Below are 18,037 nucleotides of genomic sequence, written 5' to 3'. Positions count from 1 at the left end.
ATTTCTACTCTGCTGAATTATTTGCCGACTACCAATTAATTACATCTACCAGAAATGTGCTTTTATTTTCCTTTAGCTTATAAAGTCGCTAAATACATCTAATTTCTGCTAGCCTTATTTTATTTGGAAGCTGAAAAGCATCTATGTCAGATACGAATTTACTTCCAGGGAGCTTGTAAGATATTAAAAATTTAATCAAAGAAATCTGAATCAGCAAAGCCCTACCTCAGGAGATTTACCAGATATAGGCCTACCTTCTCAGTTTTTTTCCATACATTATAGGATTAGCTCTTACCAGCCTACAAACCTCATTAAAACACTGCTAATTAAAAATATCACCTGTGGCATCATTAGTACTAGGCCCTTTTATTACATTTCTAAAATCACTGGCCAGGATGGTCTCGATCTCTTGACCTCGTGATCTGCCTGCCGTGGCCTCCCAAAGTGTTGGGATTACCGGCGTGAGCCCTGCACCCGGCCTTTCTCAAACATTTTTAAGCATCTTCTTCCCCTATTAAACCTACAAACCTACCTCTCCTTGAAACCAGCTTTTCTTTTGCTTTTGATTCAATGAGGGCAAAATTCCTCCTCCTAGGAAAGACTAATCATCCTACTAAAAATACAAAAACATTAGCCGGGCATGGTGGTAGGTGCCTGTAATCCCAGCTACTTGGGAGGTTGAGGCATGAGAATCGCTTGAACCTGGGAGGCAGAGGTTGTAGTTAGCCAAGACTGAGCCACTGCACTTCCAGCCTCGGCGACACAGCGAGACTCTGTCTTTAAAAAAAAAAAAAAAAGTAATGAATAAATTTTTTTTTAATTTCAAAATTTAAAAAGAAATGGATAACCTTTGTAGCAAAGCAGGGCGATTCTCATCTAAATACAATGTCCATCATAAGAGACTTAGAATGAAAGGGAAAGTAAAGAACAGTAACAACTGACCAACTCTGAGACAAAGAGAGAAGATCTGGAAGATGGACAGGTGACAATTGAAGGGGGGAGAAATGAAGGGAAAAAAAGTCCTGCAAAAGCACAGCAAACTACCACAACAAAATTGGTCTCAATAAAGAGACTCATGTCTCAATGAAGAGAGATCGTTGCCTCAGGAACTGCTAAGCTACTTGCCTTTTTTTTTTAACAAAATGGAAAGGTAGTGAGTTCATTCATTCAACAAATCAGTGCAAACTACTTATTAGGCACTATTCTAACAGTAGGCAGAGACCAGAGAACAAAAGAAAATCCCTTTTTTTATGAAGCATGAAGCTGGGGAGAGAAGCCAACAAACAAATTACAAATCAGATGTTAGGGAAAAATAAAGCAGAGAGAGTAAAGAAAGCAAGGAATGCTGGTAAGGGGACGGAGGCTCTTGCTATTTTACATGAAGGAGGTTAGAAGGCCTCCTAAAGTGACATGTGAACAAAAACATAGAGGACGGAAGGAGCATAGAGGAATGTTTCGGGAAAAGTAACTGCAAATGCAAAGACACTGAGGTGGGAATGGAGCCCCAACACCAGGTGTGGCTGCAGCAGAGCAAGGCAGGGGAAGAGTATATAAAATGGTTGGAGGAGGAGACCGTATGGATCCTTGCCAGACCCGTGGCTCCTATTCAAAGTGAAATGTGAGACTACTGGACACTTTTCAGGAGAAAACTAGCATGATCTGATGAACATTTTAAAGAATGTGATCAGATAATTTATCACTAAGACAGGTACACTTAGTGAGTGAAGAAGGGTGATATTAATAGTTACCTTAGGACAGTATCAACAAGACCTAGTTTTAAAAGGCTTCTCTGTGTGCAAGTCATTTTGAAGGGGTTCCTCCTGGCCAAATCTGGAACACTGTCATCAAAATATATAGTGATAGTAGAAGATTATAATGTATTCAATAAAGTAAGAATCTATGAGTCTATATTGTTTTAAAAAATAGCTCTTTCTTACAGTAGAAAGCCAATTATTAAATATAGAGGGGGGCTGGGCGCGGTGGTTCACGCCTGTAATCCCAGAACTTTGGGAGGCCGAGGCGGGTGGATCACGAGGTCAAGAGATCGAGACCATCCTGGTCAACATGGTGAAACCCCGTCTCTACTAAAAATACAAAAAGTTAGCTGGGCATGGTGGTGCATGCCTGTAATCCCAGCTACTCAGGAGGCTGAGGCAGGAGAATTGCCTGAACCCAGGAGGCAGAGGTTGCGGTGAGCCAAGATCACGCCATTGCACTCCAGCCTGGGTAACAAGAGCGAAACTCCGACTCAAAAAAAAATAAATAAAAATAAATAAATAAATACAGAGGGAAGGGCAAAAAGAGAAAATCACTTGGCAAGGATCATAAAGATAACTGATTAGGGCAAGAATCATCTGAATGCTAAAATTAACAGGTGAAAGTTTAAGAACAGGATATTTACAGTCTCAAAACATCTCCCAATACGTTACTACAAAAGGCAAACTAATAACCTTATGATGGAGAAAACTGGACCCTACCACTCAAGTAACACTGCCAGTAACAGGAGCAATAAATAGCATGTGCATCCTAATATGATACACAGAGAACTCAGCATCGCTTCTTAGGTATTAATGCCCAATGTGCATAACCTGAATCTAACCATGAGGAAACAACAGACAAAAACAAATTGAAGGATGCTTTCCTCCCCCAGTAATCACTATTCAATATTCTATTATTATGAATTTGACTACCTGAGGTATTTAATGGCAGTGGAATCATGTATTTGTCCTTTTGTGTTTGACATTTCACACAGCCTAATGTTACAAGGTTTATCCATATTAATCACATATCAAAATCTTCTTCTTTTTATGGTTGAATCATAATCCAGTATGTAGATATATATACATTTTGTTTATCTAGGCTGCTCCCTCCTTTTGGCTATTGTGAATAATGTTGCTAAACATGGGCATACAAATAGCTGTTCAAGTCACTGCTTTCAATTGTCTTGAATATATATTCAGAAGTAGAACTGATGTATCAAAATTCTATGCTTAATTTTTTTTGAGGAACCACCATAGTGTTTTCCACAATGGATGCACCATTTTGCATTGCCACCAGCAATGCATAAAGGCTCCAGTTTCTCTACATTCTTGCCAACACTTGTTACTTTGCTTTTTTACTAGCAGCCACCCTACAGGCTGAATAGTATTCCATTGTATGTACTTACAACATTTTGCTTATCCATTCATCCCTTCATCAATGGGCTATATCCATATTTTAGCCATTTTAAGTAATGCTATGAGCATTAGGTGCACAAAGATCTCTTCGAGACCCTGCTTTCAATTATTTTGAGTATACATTAGGTCATCCTCATCTCATGGAGGGATCCAAGACACCCATGGATGTGTGAAACCACAGAGAGTATCAAACCCCACATATGCTGTGTTTTTTCCTGTACATATATGCCCATGGCAAAGTTAATTTATAAATCAGGCAGAGTAAGAGATTAAAAACAACTAATAATAAAACAACTCAAAAGTGGGTGAAGGATATGAACAGACATTTTACAAAAGAAGACATATATGAGGCCAACAAACATATGAAAAAATGCTCATTATCACTGGTCATTAGAGAAATGCAAATCAAAACCACGTTGAGATACCATCTCATGCCACTTAGAATGGCAATCATTAAAAAATCTGGAGACAACAGATGCTGGAAAGGATGTGGAGAAATAGGAACACTTTTACACTGCTGGTGGGAGCATAAATTAGTTCAACCATTGTGGAAGACAGTGTGGTGATTCCTCAAGGACATAGAAATAGAAATTCCATTTGACCCAGCAATCCCATTACGGGGTATATATCCAAAGGATTATAAATTGTTCTATTATAAGGATACATGCACACGAATGTTCACTGCGGCACTGTTTACAACAGCAAAGACTTGGAAACAACCCAAATGCCCATCAATGATAGACTGGACAAAGAAAATGTGGCACATATACATCATGGAATACTATGCAGCCATAAAAAATGATGAATTCGTGTCCTTTGTAGGGACATGGATGAACCTGGAAATCATCATTCTCAGCAAACTGACACAAGAACAGAAAATCAAACACTGCATGTTCTCACTCATAAGTAAGTGTTGAACAATGAGAACACATGGACACAGGGAGGGGAGCATCACACACTCTGGGGTCTGTGGGGGGGAAATAGGGGATGGACAGTGGGGAGTGGGGAGTTGGGAAGGGATAACACAGGGAGAAATGCCAGATATAGGTGATGGGGAGGAAGGCAGCAAACCACACTGCCATGTGTGTACCTATGCAACAATCTTACATGTCTTTCACATGTACCCCAAAACCTAAAATGCAATAAATAAATAAATAAGTAAACAATATATGGTAATAAATTATATAAATGTGGCCAGGAACAGTGGCTCACACTGGTAATCCCAGCATTTTGGGAGGCCGAGGCAGGCAGATAACTTGAGGTCAGGAGTTCGAGCCCAGCCTGGCCAATATGGTGAAACTGCATCTCTACTAAAAATACAAAAATTAACCGGGTGTGGTGGCAGACACATGTAATCTCAGCTACTTGGGAGGCTGAGATACGAGAATTGCTTGAACCTGGAAGGCAGAGGTTGCAGTGAGCCAAGGTGGCGCCACTGCATTACAGCCTGGGAGACACAATGAAATTCCGTCTCTAAATAAAGTGGTCTCTCTCTCTCTCTCAAAATATCTTATTGCCCTATACTCACCTATTTTTACAGGTCACAGTTGACCTTGGTTAACTGAAATCTCAGAAAGTGAAAGCTCAGATAAGGGAAACTACAGAGCCTCCAGAAGAAAAATTACTGGATCACATGGCATGAGGATTTTTAGGTGTCAACTTGACTAGAAAGCTGGTAAGGTATTATTTCTGACTGTATCTGTGAGGGTGTGTCCAGAGGAGCCTGGTGCGTGAGTAGACTGACTAGGGAGTAAGATCCACCCTCGGTGTGGGAGGACAACATCCAATGGGCTGCATGCCCAGACAGAACAAAAAGGTAGAGTAAAGGTAAATTCATTTTCTCTCTTGAAGCTGGAACACCCTTCTCCTGCCCTTTGAAATCAGAACTCCAGTTCTCCAGCCTTTGGACCTAAGGACTTACACCATTAACCTCCCAGGTTTTCAGGCCTTCAGCCTGGGTCTGAGAGTTATGCCATTGGTTTCCCTGGTTCCGAGGCTTTGAGACTTGGATCGAGCCATGCTACTGGCATCCCTGGTTCTCCAGTTTGCAGATGGCCTATCATGGCTCTTCTGAGTTTCCATAATTAAGCCAATCCCCCTAATAAATCCCCTCTCATTAACCCATCCATCCATCTATACCCATTGGTTATGTCTCTCTGGAAAATCCTGATACATATGGCAATTCTATTTTTAATTTTTCGAAGAACCGCCACAATTTTTCACATAGGCTATGCCATTCGACACAACTACCAATAGTGTGCAATGGTTCCAATTTTTCCACATCTTTCCCAACAATTATTTTCTGCGGCTCTTGATAGCAGCCATCCTCATAGGGGTGAGGTAGTATCTTGTAGTTTTGACTTACATTTCCCTAATCAGCAATGTTGAACATCTTTTCATGTGCTTTTTGGTCATGCTGTAGAATCCTTTTAATATACTGCTAAATTTGGTTTGCAAGTATTTTGTTGATGATTTTTACATCAATGTTCCTAAGAAATATTAGTCTATAGGCCAGGCGCAGTGGCTCACGCCTGTAAAGCCAGCACTTTGGGAGGCCGAGGTGGGTGGATCACTTGAGGCCAGGAGTTTGAGACCAGCCTAGCCAACATGGCAAAACCCCGTCTCTACTAAAAATTAAAAACTTAGCTGGGCGTGGTGGCTCATGCCTATAATCCCAGTTACTTGGGAGGCTCTGGAATGATATTCCTGCCACTCAGAGGGCAGAGGTTGCAGTGAGCCAAGACTGCACCACTGCATTCCAGCCTCAGCGATAGAGTGAGACTCTGTCTCTAAATAAATAAATAAATATTAGTGTATAGATTGTTTATAGCATCTTTGTAGGGTGTTGGTATCAAGGCTGTATTCATCCATTTCGAATTGCCATAAAGGAATACCTGAGGCTGGGTAATTTACAAAGGAAAGTTTATTTGGCTTATGGTTCTGCAGGCTGTACAAGCAGCATGGTTTGAACATCTGCTTCTGATAAGGATCTCAGGAAACTTTCAATCATGGCAGAAGGTGAAGGAAAAGCAGGTATGTCACATGGCAAGAGAAGAAGCATGAGAGACGATGGAGGTGTCACTTAAACAACCAGCTCTTGAGTAAACTAATAGAGCAAAATTGCACTCATTACCATAGGGACCGTACCAAGCCATTCCTGAGGGTACAATCCCATGACCCAAACACTTCCCACTAGGTCTCACCCACCTCCCACACTACAGATCAAATTTCAACTTGAGATTTGGAGGGGACAAACATCCAAACTATGTCAAAGATAACACTAACGTCACAGAATGAATTAGTGAATGTTCTCTCCTCTTGAATGTTGGATGCAGCAAACCACCATGGCATGTGTATATCTCTGTAATAAATCCTGCAAGAATTGCACATGTACACCAGAACTTAAATTTAAAAAAAAAAAAAGTCTGAGAAGGACTGTGTTAACTTTTCTTGAAATGTTGATAGAATTCACCAGTGATGTCATCAGGTCCAGAGATTTCTTTGTTGGGACATTTTTTTATTACAAATGCAATCTCCTTATAAGACTATTTACATTTTCTATTTCTTAGCAGTTTATCTAGTTTAGTAGGTTTTGTGTTTCTAGGATGTGACAATTTCATCTAGGTTACCCAATTTGTTGGCATACAATTGTTTTTTTTTTTCCCCCCCCAAAAATCTAGTCAAATACAGTAGTAAGTATAGGGGAAAGAGTAGAACAAGTTCTATCTGTAACTGACTGTGAACAATGAATTAAGATAATTCACTGCTTCAGACCAGCCTACAATTGCTTATGGTACTCTATTATAATCTCGCTCTCTCTTTTTTTTTTTTTTTCTTTTTTTTTGAGACAGAGTTTCAGCCTTGTTGTCCAGGCTGGAGTGCAAAGGCACAGTCTAGGGCATTACAACCTCCACTTCCCTAGTTCAAGCAATTCTCCTGCCTCAGCCTCTTGAGTAGCTGGAATTACAGGCACGTGCCACTATAGCAGCCTAATTTTTTGTGTGTATTTTTAGTAGAGATAGGGTTTCACCATGTTGGCCAGGCTGGTCTCGAACTCCTGACCTCAAGTGATCCACCCACCTCAGCCACCCAAAGTCCTGAGATTATAGGTATAAGCCACCACACCTGGCCTATGAGCTCTCTTTTTAAGAGACAGGCTTGGCTGGGATTGGTGGTTCACGCCTGTAATCCCAGCACGTTGGGAGGCCGAGGCAGGCGGATCACGAAGTCAAGAGATCAAGACCATCCTGGCCAACATGGTGAAACCCCATCTCTACTAAAAATACAAAAATTAGCTGGGCATGGTGGTGTGAGCCTGCAGTCCCAGCTACTCAGAAGGCTGAGGTAGGAGAATCATTTGAATCCCAGGGGCAGAGGTAGCAGTGAGCCAAGATTGCGCCACTGCACTCCAGCCTGGAGACAGAGCAAGATTCCGTCTCAAAAAAAAAAGAAAAAAAAAAAGGGACAGGCTCTGTCACCCTAGCTAGAATGCCGTGACACAGTCATGGTTAACTGTAGTCTTGAATTCCTGGGCTAAAGCAATCCTTCTGCCTCCACCTTTGGAGTAGCCAGGACTACAGGCATGTGTTATATTTTTGTATAGACAGGGTCTCAGTATGTTGTCCAGGCTGGTTTGAGATCCTGGGCTCCAGTGACACTCCCTTTTCAGCTTTCAAAAGCACAGGGATTACACATGTGAGCTGCCATACCCAGGCTATCCTTTTCATTTCTGTGGAATTGAGGGCAATAGTCTTACTTTCATTTTTATCCTACTATTTTCAGTAATTTGAATCTTTTTTCTTTTTTTTGAGATGGAGTCTTACTCTGTTGCCCAGGCTGGAGTACAGTGGTGTGATCTTGGCTCACTGCAAACTCCGCCTCCCGGGTTCAAGCGATTCTCTTGCCTCAGCCTCCTGAGTACCTGGGATTATAGTCGCCCACCACCATGCCTGCCTAATTTTTGCATTTTTAGTAGAGACAGGGGTTTCACCATGTTGACCAGGCTGGTCAAACTGACCTCAGCTGATCCGCCCGCCTCGGCCTCGCAGAGTGCTAGGATTACAGGCATGAGCCACCACGCCCAGCCGAATAATCTTATTATTATTATGTTTTTTTTAGAGACAGAGTCTTGCTCTGTCACCAAGGCTGGAGTGATGTGGCATGATCATAGCTCACTGCAGCCTCAAACTCCTAGGCTCAAGCAATCCTCTCACCTCAGCCACCCAAGTAGCTAGAAATACAGGCTTATACCACCATGCCCAGCTAATTTTTATTTATTTTTATTTTTTGTAGAGAGGAGATCTTGCTATGTTGCCCAGGCTCATCTTGAACTCTTGGCCTTAAGAGAGCCCCCCATTCCTAAAGCACTGGTATTACAGGCATAAGCCACCATGCCTGGCCTCCATTATAATCTCATAGGACCACTGTCATCTACGAGGTCTGTCTCTGACCAAAACATCATTATGTAACACATGACTGTACTGAGCCATCCACGTTCCCCTGGGCGTGTACAATGACTTCGTAATTTCTCCCATCTATTTGGTTGCTTTTGATCATCCTAGTCATCAATATCTGTTTTCTTTGTTTTGCTTTTTTGTTTTCTGAGATGGAGTCTTACTCTGTCATCCAAGCTGGAGTGCAGTGGCATGATCTCAGCTCACTGCAAACCCTGCCTTCCAGGTTCATGCGATTCTCCTGCCTTGGCCTCCGAAGTATCTGGGACTATAGGCGTGTGCCACCACACCCGGCTAATTTTTGTATTTTTAGTAGAGACGGGGTCTCACCATGTTGGCCAGGCTGGTCTCACACTCCTGACCTCAAGTGATCCACCGCCTTGGCCTCCCAAAGTGCTGAGATTAAAGGTGTGAGTCACCATGCCCCTGGTCATCAATATCTGGCTTTCAAAAGGGGGGAAAAAAGGAGAAGAGGAGTATGGTGCCAGCCCTTTAATTCTCGTGGGCATCACTTCAGTGGTGGTAGTAGCACGACTTGCAACAAAATGGGGAGGTGCAACAACAATAACCATTGCCTCTTTGCAACTCTGTGATCAGAACCAGCAATTCTTTCTTTTATTTATTTTATTTTTTGAGACAAAGTCTCACTCTGTCACCCAGGCTGTAGTGCAATGGCATGATCATGGCTCACTGCAACCTCCGCCTCCTGGGTTCAAGTGACTCTCTTACCTCAGCCTCCCAAGAAGCTGGGATTACAAGCACCCACCACCATGTCCAGCTAATGTTTTGCTGTTGTTTATTTGTTTTCTTTGTTTTGGTAGAGCTGAGGTTTCACCATGTTGGCCAGGCTGGTCTCAAACTCTTGACCTCAGGTGATCCACCTGCCTTGGCCTCCCAAAGTGCTGGGATGACAGGCATGAGCCACCGTGCCCGGCCTCTTTTTTCTTTTATTTATTTATTTTTATTATTATTTTTTTTAAAGACGGGGTTTCACCATGTTGGTCAGGCAGGTCTTGAACTCCCGACCTCAGGTGATCCGCCCACCTTGGCCTCCAAAGTGCCTGGATTACAGGCGTGAGCCACTACGCCTGGCCCTCTTTTTTCTTTAGACAAGAGTCTCACCCTATCACCCAGGCTGCAGTGCAGTGGTACAGACTCTGTCTCCCAGGCTGGAGTGCAGTGGTGCAATATCGGCTCACTGCAACCTCTGCCTCCCAGGTTCAAGCAATTCTCCTTCCTCAGTCTCCTGAGTAGCTGGGACTACAGGCGCCCACCACCACACCTGGTTAATTTTTTGTATCTTTAGTAGAGATGGGGTTTCACCATGTTAGCCAGGGTGGTCTCAAACTCCTGACCTCAAGTGATACACCCACCTTGGCCTCCCAAAGTGCTGGGATTACAGGCATGAGCCACCGCACCCAGCCGTGAATTTTTTTTTTTTATTCAGCTTTTACCATGTTGAGAATGAAATTATCTTTTAAGTGAAAAAAACACAAGCACTGGCCAGGCGCTGTGGCTCACACCTGTAATCCTAGCACTTTGGGAGGCCGAGGTGGGTGGATCACCTGAGGTCAGGAGTTCAGGACCAGCCTGGCCATCATGGTAAAACCCCACCTTTAAAAAAAAAAAAAAAAAAAAGAAAAAAAACCAAACAAAACCAAACACATAAGCACTTACAAAGGGTTATTTCTGTGTAGAGAACAGACTGGATGACAGTGTGTGTGTCTGTGTGTGTGTATGCACTGAGTCAGAAGGAGAGTTGGATCAATTAAAAGGTTGCTGAAAATTAGGAACATAGGTCATGGAAGATGACAGAGTAGGAACTCCAGGAGTTAGTACCTTCACCAAAACAACTATTGAGATGGCAAGAACTGCTTGAGGTGACTATTTTAGGACTCTGGGGTCTTACCAAACACTGGCAGTGTCCAGAGTAGTGCTTGATGAAGAAAAAAGTTGGTAAATTTTAGTGTATTATGGCATTTGGAACAGCATCTATCATTCTCTAGCTCCCAGACCTGTGGTATGCAGCTGTTGGGATGGCAGTTCCTGTTGCAGCTTGCTGGTGCTAGGGTGGGAAATAGGGGCTTCGTTCTCCAAAAATTGAGGTTATGTGCTTTGTTCACTACTTTTGATTGCTGAGGAGCCGCCAGAGAGGCCGGCCACTGTTTCATACATGCACACCCCCCTGACTGAAGTGGCTTCCCTAGTGTCACTAGACAAGTGGATTTAAAGAGACAGAACACTCTTTTTTTTTGTTTTGTTTTCTTTTCTTATTGGATCTAAGCATTTAAGGAAATCTCTGTCAAGTCACTGAAAGACCACAGAGATAAAAGAACACAGACTTCAGTGACCATATGCTCTTTGCAAAGACAGTCTGGAAAAAGGCACTAAACAAATGACAAATGCAGCTTTCATAAGTAACAACAGTAATCCCTAGGGAGGCAGTGGAATCTGACTTTCAGAGTTACCATTTTACAACATACAAAATGTCCACTTCCCAACAAGAATTTGCAAAGCAAAGAAAGAAACAGGACTATATCGCCCATTTACAGGGGAAAAAAAAAGAAGTTGACAGAAACAACCCCATAGCAAGCCCAGACAATGGACTTACTAGACAAAGAATTTAAATTAACTGTCTTAAATATGCTCATAAAGTTGAAGGAAACAGTGAAAACAAAACAAAATAAAAACTAAAGGAAATCAGGAGAACAATATATAAACAAGTAAGAAATATCAATAAAAATATTTTTAAAATATAAAAAGGAACGAAATAGAAATTCTGGACATAAAGATACACTAGCTGAAATAAAGATTTCACTAAAGATTCAAGATACAGGCAGAACAAAGAATCAATGAACATGAAGATAGAATTGAAATTACTTAAGCTGTGGAGCAAGAAAAATAAATGAACAAAGAAAAAGGAACAGAGGCTGGGCGCGGTGGCTCACACCTGTAATCCCAGCACTTTGGGAGGCCGAGGCAGGTGGATCACCTGAGGTCAGGAGTTTGAGACCAGCCTGGCCAACATGGTGAAAACTGGTCTATACTAAAAATATAAAATTTAGCAGGGCATGGTAGCCCATGGCTGTAGTCCCAGCTACTCAGGAGGCTGAGGCAGGAGAGCTGCTTGAACCCAGGAGGCAAAGACTGCAGTGAGCCGAGATCACATCACTGCACTCCAGCCTGGGTGACAAAGCAAGACTCCCTCTCAAAAAAAATAAATTAAAAAAAAATTTTTTTAAACCAGCCAGACATGATATCTCATGACTGTACATACCCCTAGCTACTAGGGATGACTGCTTTAGCTCAGGAATTTAAGACAGCAGTGAGCTGTGACTGGGCCACTATACTCCAGCGTTGGCAACAAAACCAGACCCCATCTCTAATAAATAAATAAACAAATAAATCAGATTTCTAGTCTGTGCCCCAATCACTGGAGATGGGCCCCTAAACTGGATTTTTTTTAAAATTTTTTTGAGACAGGGTCTCACTTAGTCACCCAAGCTGGAGTTCAGTGGCACAATCATAGTTCACTGCAGGCTTGAACTACTAGGCTCAAATGGTCCTCTCATTTCAGCCTCCAGAGTAGCTGGGACTAGGAGAAGGCACCACCACACTCAGCTGATTTTTTTATTTTTAGTAGAGAGAGGGTCTCCTGATGTTGCCCAGGCTGATGAAAACTGCTGGGCTCAAGCAGTCCTCCCACTTTGGCTTCCCAAAGTGCTAGGATTCCAGGTGTGAGCCACCAATATAGCCCCCAACTACATTTTTATTTTTATTGCATTTTTTTGAGACACAGTCTAGCTCTGTTGCCCAGACTGGAGTGCAGTGGCACAATCTCAGCTCACTGCAACCTCCTCCTCCCGGATTCATGCGATTTTTCTGCCTCAGCCTCCCAGATAGCTGGGATTACAGGCGTGTGCCACCATGCCCAACTAATTTTTGTATTGTTAGTAGAGACAGGGTTTTACTATGTTGGCCAGGCTGGTCTCAAACTCCTGACCTCAGGTGATTCATCCACCTCAGCCTCCTAAAGTGCTAGGATTACAGGCATGAGCCACCACGCCCAGCCCCCAAGTGTATTTTTTTAATGAGACAGGGTCTCGCTCTTTTGCCTAGGCTGGAGTGCAGTGGCACTATCCTGGTTCACTGCAACCTCCACTTCCCGGGTTCAAGTGATTCTCCTGCCTCAGCCTCCTACGAGTAGCTGGGACTACAGGCACGTGCCACCGCACCTGGCTAATTTTTTGTATTTTTAGTAGAGACAGGGTTTCACCGTGTTAGCCAGGATGGTCTCTAACTCCTAACCTCATGATCTGCCCGCCTCAGCCTCCCAAAGTGCTGGGATTACAGGTGTGAGCCACCATGCCCAGCCCCAAGTGTATTTTTAATAAGCACTCCAGGTGACTCTTATGAATATTAAAATTTGAAGACCAATATCTAATTAACACAAATTAATAGAAAAGGTTAAATGCGCATAAGCGTCAAGAGAATAATGACGAGTACCTAACACATGAAAAAAAAGATGAAAAAACAAAGAGGCTGGGCGTAGTGGTGTGTGCCTGCAGTGTCAGCTACTCGGGAGGCTGAGGTGTGAGGATGACTTGAGCTCAGGAGATGGAGGCTGCAGTGAGTCGAGATGGTGCCACTGCACCCCAGCCTGGGTGACAGAACGGAGCCATCTCAAAAAAAAAAAAAAAAAAAGAAAGAAAGAAAAGAAAAAAGTACTTAAAATGTTGGCACACTGTGCTCTCAAGAACTCAAAGAGATGTTTGAAAACCTGTGCATTTGATTTTGATGTTGAAAAAAACTAAATGCGTAAATATGCAAGCCATTCTAATATCTGTGAAAACCACACAGGATATGATTTGTAAAGCACTCTTAATTAAATGTAAGATAGCATAGTATCAAGAGCATATGGTAGTGCGCATAGTAGATGAATAAACGTTTGCTGATGATGTTAATTATTTTTAATAATAAGTACAGTTATAGTTAATTATTTCCATCCTAACCTCTCGTAACCTAAACAAAATCAAACTTTTTGTTGTGGATATCTTTACACAAGCAACAGCATAAAAAATTGTCAAATATTATGTGAGATGCTCATGTGTAAGTTCCAGGTCAGGGCATTTGCTTTCAGACCAAATTAACCTCTATTTTTGCCCAGGCACGGTGGCTCATGCCTGTAATCCTAGCACTTTGGGAGGCCAAGGCAGGCAGATCACAAGGTCAGGAGTTCAAGACCAGCCTGACCAACATGGTGAAACCCTGTCTCTACTAAAAATACAAAAATTAGCTAGGCGTGGTGGTGTGTGTCTGTAATCCCAGCTACTCGGGAGGCTGAGGCAGGAGAATCACTTGAACCCGGGAGGCAGAGGTTGCAGTGAGCTGAGATTGTACTACTGCACTCCAGCCTGGGTGACAGTGAGACTCCATCTCAAAAAACAAAATAAAACCTCTATTTTTATGCTCGGACTTATATAAACAAGGACAGGTAAAACCAAAGTTAAACTTCTCAAGACTAAGATCATTGCATGATAGAACACACAGAACTCATGTTTCCCTGAAAATCACTAAAATATGTATACAAGGATAGTCTTTTTTCCCAATGTTTCTTAATTTTTAAATCCTTTTTTTTTTTAAGAGATGAGGTCTCATTCTGTCACTAGGCTGGAGTACAGTGGTACAATCACAATCACTGCAGACTCAAACTCCTGGGCTCAAGCAATCCTCCCACCTCAGTCTCCTGAGTAGCTGGGGCTATAGGACAATGCCACCAGGCCTGGGTAATTTGTTTATTTGTTGATCTATTTGTGAAGAGTGGGTCTGGAATTCCTGGTTTCAAGGGATCCTCCAATCTCTGCCTCCAAAAGTGCTAGCGTTACAGGCATGATTATTATTTAGAATAATAGTCTTGATTATTATTTAGAATAATAGTCTTTATTATTATAAGTAAAGATTCCTGAAGATGCTGAAGTATTAAATTTTAACTCATTATTTTACTTCAGTGAGGAAAGTCCACTTTGAATTAGCACGAATAAAGGAACTTTACATAACTCTTAAAAGATCTCACTATCAGAATGAAAAATGCATCTACTTTCCCCATAGAAAGCATTTTTCCCCTACAAACTCACAAACCCAGTGAAAATGTTAAGTTCTGGTGGGGCACAGTGGCTCACGCCTGTGATCCCAACACTTTGGGAGGCCTCAGCAGGTGGATCACCTGAGGTCAGGAGTTTGAGAGCAGCCTGGCCAACCTGGTAAAACCCCATCTCTACTAAAAATACCAACAACAACAACAACAAAATTAGCCGAGCATGGTGGCGGGTGCCTGTAATCCCAGCTACTTGGGAGGCTGAGGCAGGAGAATCACTTGAACCCAGGAGGCGGGGGCTGCAGTGAGCCAAGATCGTGCCATTGCACTCCAGCCTGGGCGACGAAAGCAAAATACCGTCTCAAAAAAAAAAAAGTTAAGTTCTAGTCTCTTGACTCACTTATCTAGGTTAAGTCTTATAATGCATTAGGAAACCCAATTATAGTCCATCTAACCCCAAGATGCAGCTGTTTCAACATTTCCAAACAGGATTCCTGCACATCTAAAATTAAATAAACTATAGAGAGAAACGAAGTAGCCAATACATGCAAAAAGTTATACAGGCAGTAATGCTGCTTTCAAATGAGTTTCTGTTTTGTTTTGTTTCTGAAACAGAGTCTCACTCTGTCCCCAAGGCTGGAGTGCAGTGGCACCACCTCTGATCACTGCAACCTCCACCATTCAAGTGATTCTCCTGCCTCAGCTTTCCAAGTATCTGGGATTACAGGCCCACGCCAACACACCTGGCTAACTTTTTTTTATTTTTAGTAGAGTCAGGGTTTCACCTTGTTGGCCAGGCTAGTCTCAAACTCCCGACCTCAGGTGATCTGCCTGTCTCAGCCTCCCAAAGAATTGGGATTATAGGCGTGGGCCACCGCACCCTGCCGAAAGGAGATTTTTAATCTGTTACCAACAATTGACTTGATACATAAAGATTTAGAAGCATCTTAGAGTTTTCTTTGTCACTTTTTCATTTCACAGCTTATGTTTTAAAAGTCAGAAATCCCAGAATTAAGAAAAGCCTCAAAGCAAGCTAGTGATAAGATACAGCTGTATGGACTTCTTCATCAAGGACTTCCATATCTTTTCCAACAAGCAACGAACCAATATTCATCATTAAGCACCAGCTCCCAATTTCCCAACATCCTAGACATCCTTCCTATGCTATATGTAACCCCTTCTTCACATAACGTCAGACTTACCCACACATACACCATCAGTCCCCAAGTCTCCCACATTGGCACAAAAGCCTCTCAACATTCATCTGGTTGCTAATCAAGGACCATTCTTCCTTCCTCCACAGATCCTGCGCAGGCTTCATATTGCCTACAATCACTTTTTCCATTTCTTCCACAACACTGACTACTAAGTCCCTTTTCCCCATTCACAGGCAGCTTTTTAAAACTCTATATATCTCCTTCTCACTCAACCCCTTTTCTTAGTCTCTATCCCGCCTTTGTTATTAAGAAGGTGTACGGTCTGGGAAAATCTCACTCACCTCATGCTATAGGCACCAGCACCCAGTTCCTGGCCGATCCCGGACAGGCTAGCATCAAAGTCCTGCACCAACCCGGATTCAATCACTTCGTCGGCCAGAGGCAGCTTCAGAGCCCAGGCCATCCTGGCTCCTTCCTTGCCCCAGGAGACACCGTGTCTTGTACAAAGGCGCGGAGGGTAATTCTACCCAACAGGGGCAAGACAGTAGAAAACTACAAACCAAGGTTTCCCACGCAGTACCCACCAGCCACCCCCAAACCCTACCAGCACTGCTCGCACAATTATCTCCCGAATCTTTGGCTGATCGCTCTTGGCTGCCCCAGGCTCCAAAATCTCCCCTGCCGAGCTCTCGAGAACGTGAGGCTCCCTTTGCTCAACTACCGCAGACTTCCCAGAGGCAGTTCTGGACTCCCGCACTCCCACTTAGCAGGATATCCCCTTGAGCTAGTAGGGGTGGCTTGCTGCTTCCCAGACAGACCAGGAGCAGCCGCAGGAAGACAGCCCGGCGCTCCCACGCTGCTTTTGGACCTTTTCCCCCGCCCCCTTCTGCTGGAGGCCCCCTCCCTCCCAGGGATCGCGCTCTCTTTCCCCTCCAGGCCTCGCTTCCGGTCAGTCCCACGATCACTTCCGGTCACCCCTTCTCAACTCCGCGGCTTAGAACCAAATCCAGCTTTCCGCTGAGTCGACTCCTCGCCCTCTGCAGCTCCCCACGGCCTGGAAACATGGAAGGAAAAAGTCCAGCACAGGCGTGAAATCCAGAACCGCCAGGCCCTTCCACCGCCCGCCGCCCCAGCGCCAACCAATCATGGCGTCCTCTTCCTTCGCCAGCCGGGCGAACATGACGTCACGCTGTTGTTCACCAATGCTGAAGAGACTTCGTCGGTCTCGGCAGCGATGATAGGCTGGCTATGCCACGGCTCCGCCCCCGAGATGGGCTACAAGATCACAGAGAGGACTTGGCTTACAAGTGTACGGGTTTAAACGTCTATCCGTGTGGTTACCGGAGCTCTGGTATCCGCTACCCATCAAGTCGTCATCCTGAGCCATGGGAGGAGCCCTCCTTCTAGCCTTATGAACCCACTCCATCCCTGCGAACTCTTGACGGCTTCCCAAACGCTCCTTACATGCGCGCGCTTGCACCTGCTCATCCTCCTGTTTCCTTAAATTCGCCTCTCCGGAGGTCAAGACCCTACTTAAGTCCCACTTCCTTCCATATTCATTTTATCTTGGGCATCCTCCCTAATGGATTTGGACAGAAAAACATGAGATCAGTAAAAATGCGGTTTTTAAAAGGTTGTGCTGGTATGGGGTGTTGGAATTTAAAAGATCTGAAAATTGGCTGGGCGCTGTGTTTGACACCGGTAATCCCAGCACTTTGGGGGGCCGAGGCAGGTGGATCACTTGAGGCCAGGAGTTCGAGACTAGCCTGGCCAACATGGTGAAACCCTGTCTCTAAAAAAAAAAAAAAAATCTGAAAATCAGAGTTTGGGCTGACATCTTCACTTACTACTTTGGTGTCTTCGGAATAATGGCTTAATCTCATGTCTTCAGAATAATGGCTTAATCTCACTGAGATTTACCTTCCTCGTTTGTAAATAGTAACTATATCTGCTCCACCTTCCTCCTTTGAGGATAGAGTAATAATGGCCATTGTTTATTAATTAGCAACTATTTTTAGGAACTTTATTTCACTGAGTAGTCCTCAAAGCAATCTTGGAATTAGAATTATAAAGGTAAGTGTAATAACTCTCATTATTTATTTATTTATTTTTGAGACACAGTCTCTCTCTGTTGCCAGGCTAGAGTTCAGCGACGTG

The 18,037-nt window shown here is 43.4% G+C and overlaps 1 protein-coding gene across 1 annotated transcript in view; it reads right to left on the bottom strand.

Moving 5' to 3' along the window:
• Window positions 1–17,073, bottom strand: part of TFCP2 (transcription factor CP2) — a 56,179-nt gene extending 39,106 nt beyond the window's left edge. The window contains exon 1 of the mRNA XM_032244643.1: window positions 16,222–17,073. Coding sequence (XP_032100534.1) covers window positions 16,222–16,343 — 122 coding nt within the window. The 5' untranslated portion in view covers window positions 16,344–17,073. The remainder of the gene's footprint in view (window positions 1–16,221) is intronic.
• Window positions 17,074–18,037: the final 964 nt, after the last annotated feature.

The sequence above is a fragment of the Sapajus apella genome, unplaced genomic scaffold (assembly GCF_009761245.1).
Source record: "Sapajus apella isolate SASKATOON/1434 unplaced genomic scaffold, GSC_monkey_1.0 scaffold2, whole genome shotgun sequence".
Lineage (NCBI taxonomy): Eukaryota > Metazoa > Chordata > Mammalia > Primates > Cebidae > Sapajus > Sapajus apella.
This window is presented reverse-complemented; position numbering and strand designations above follow the sequence as displayed.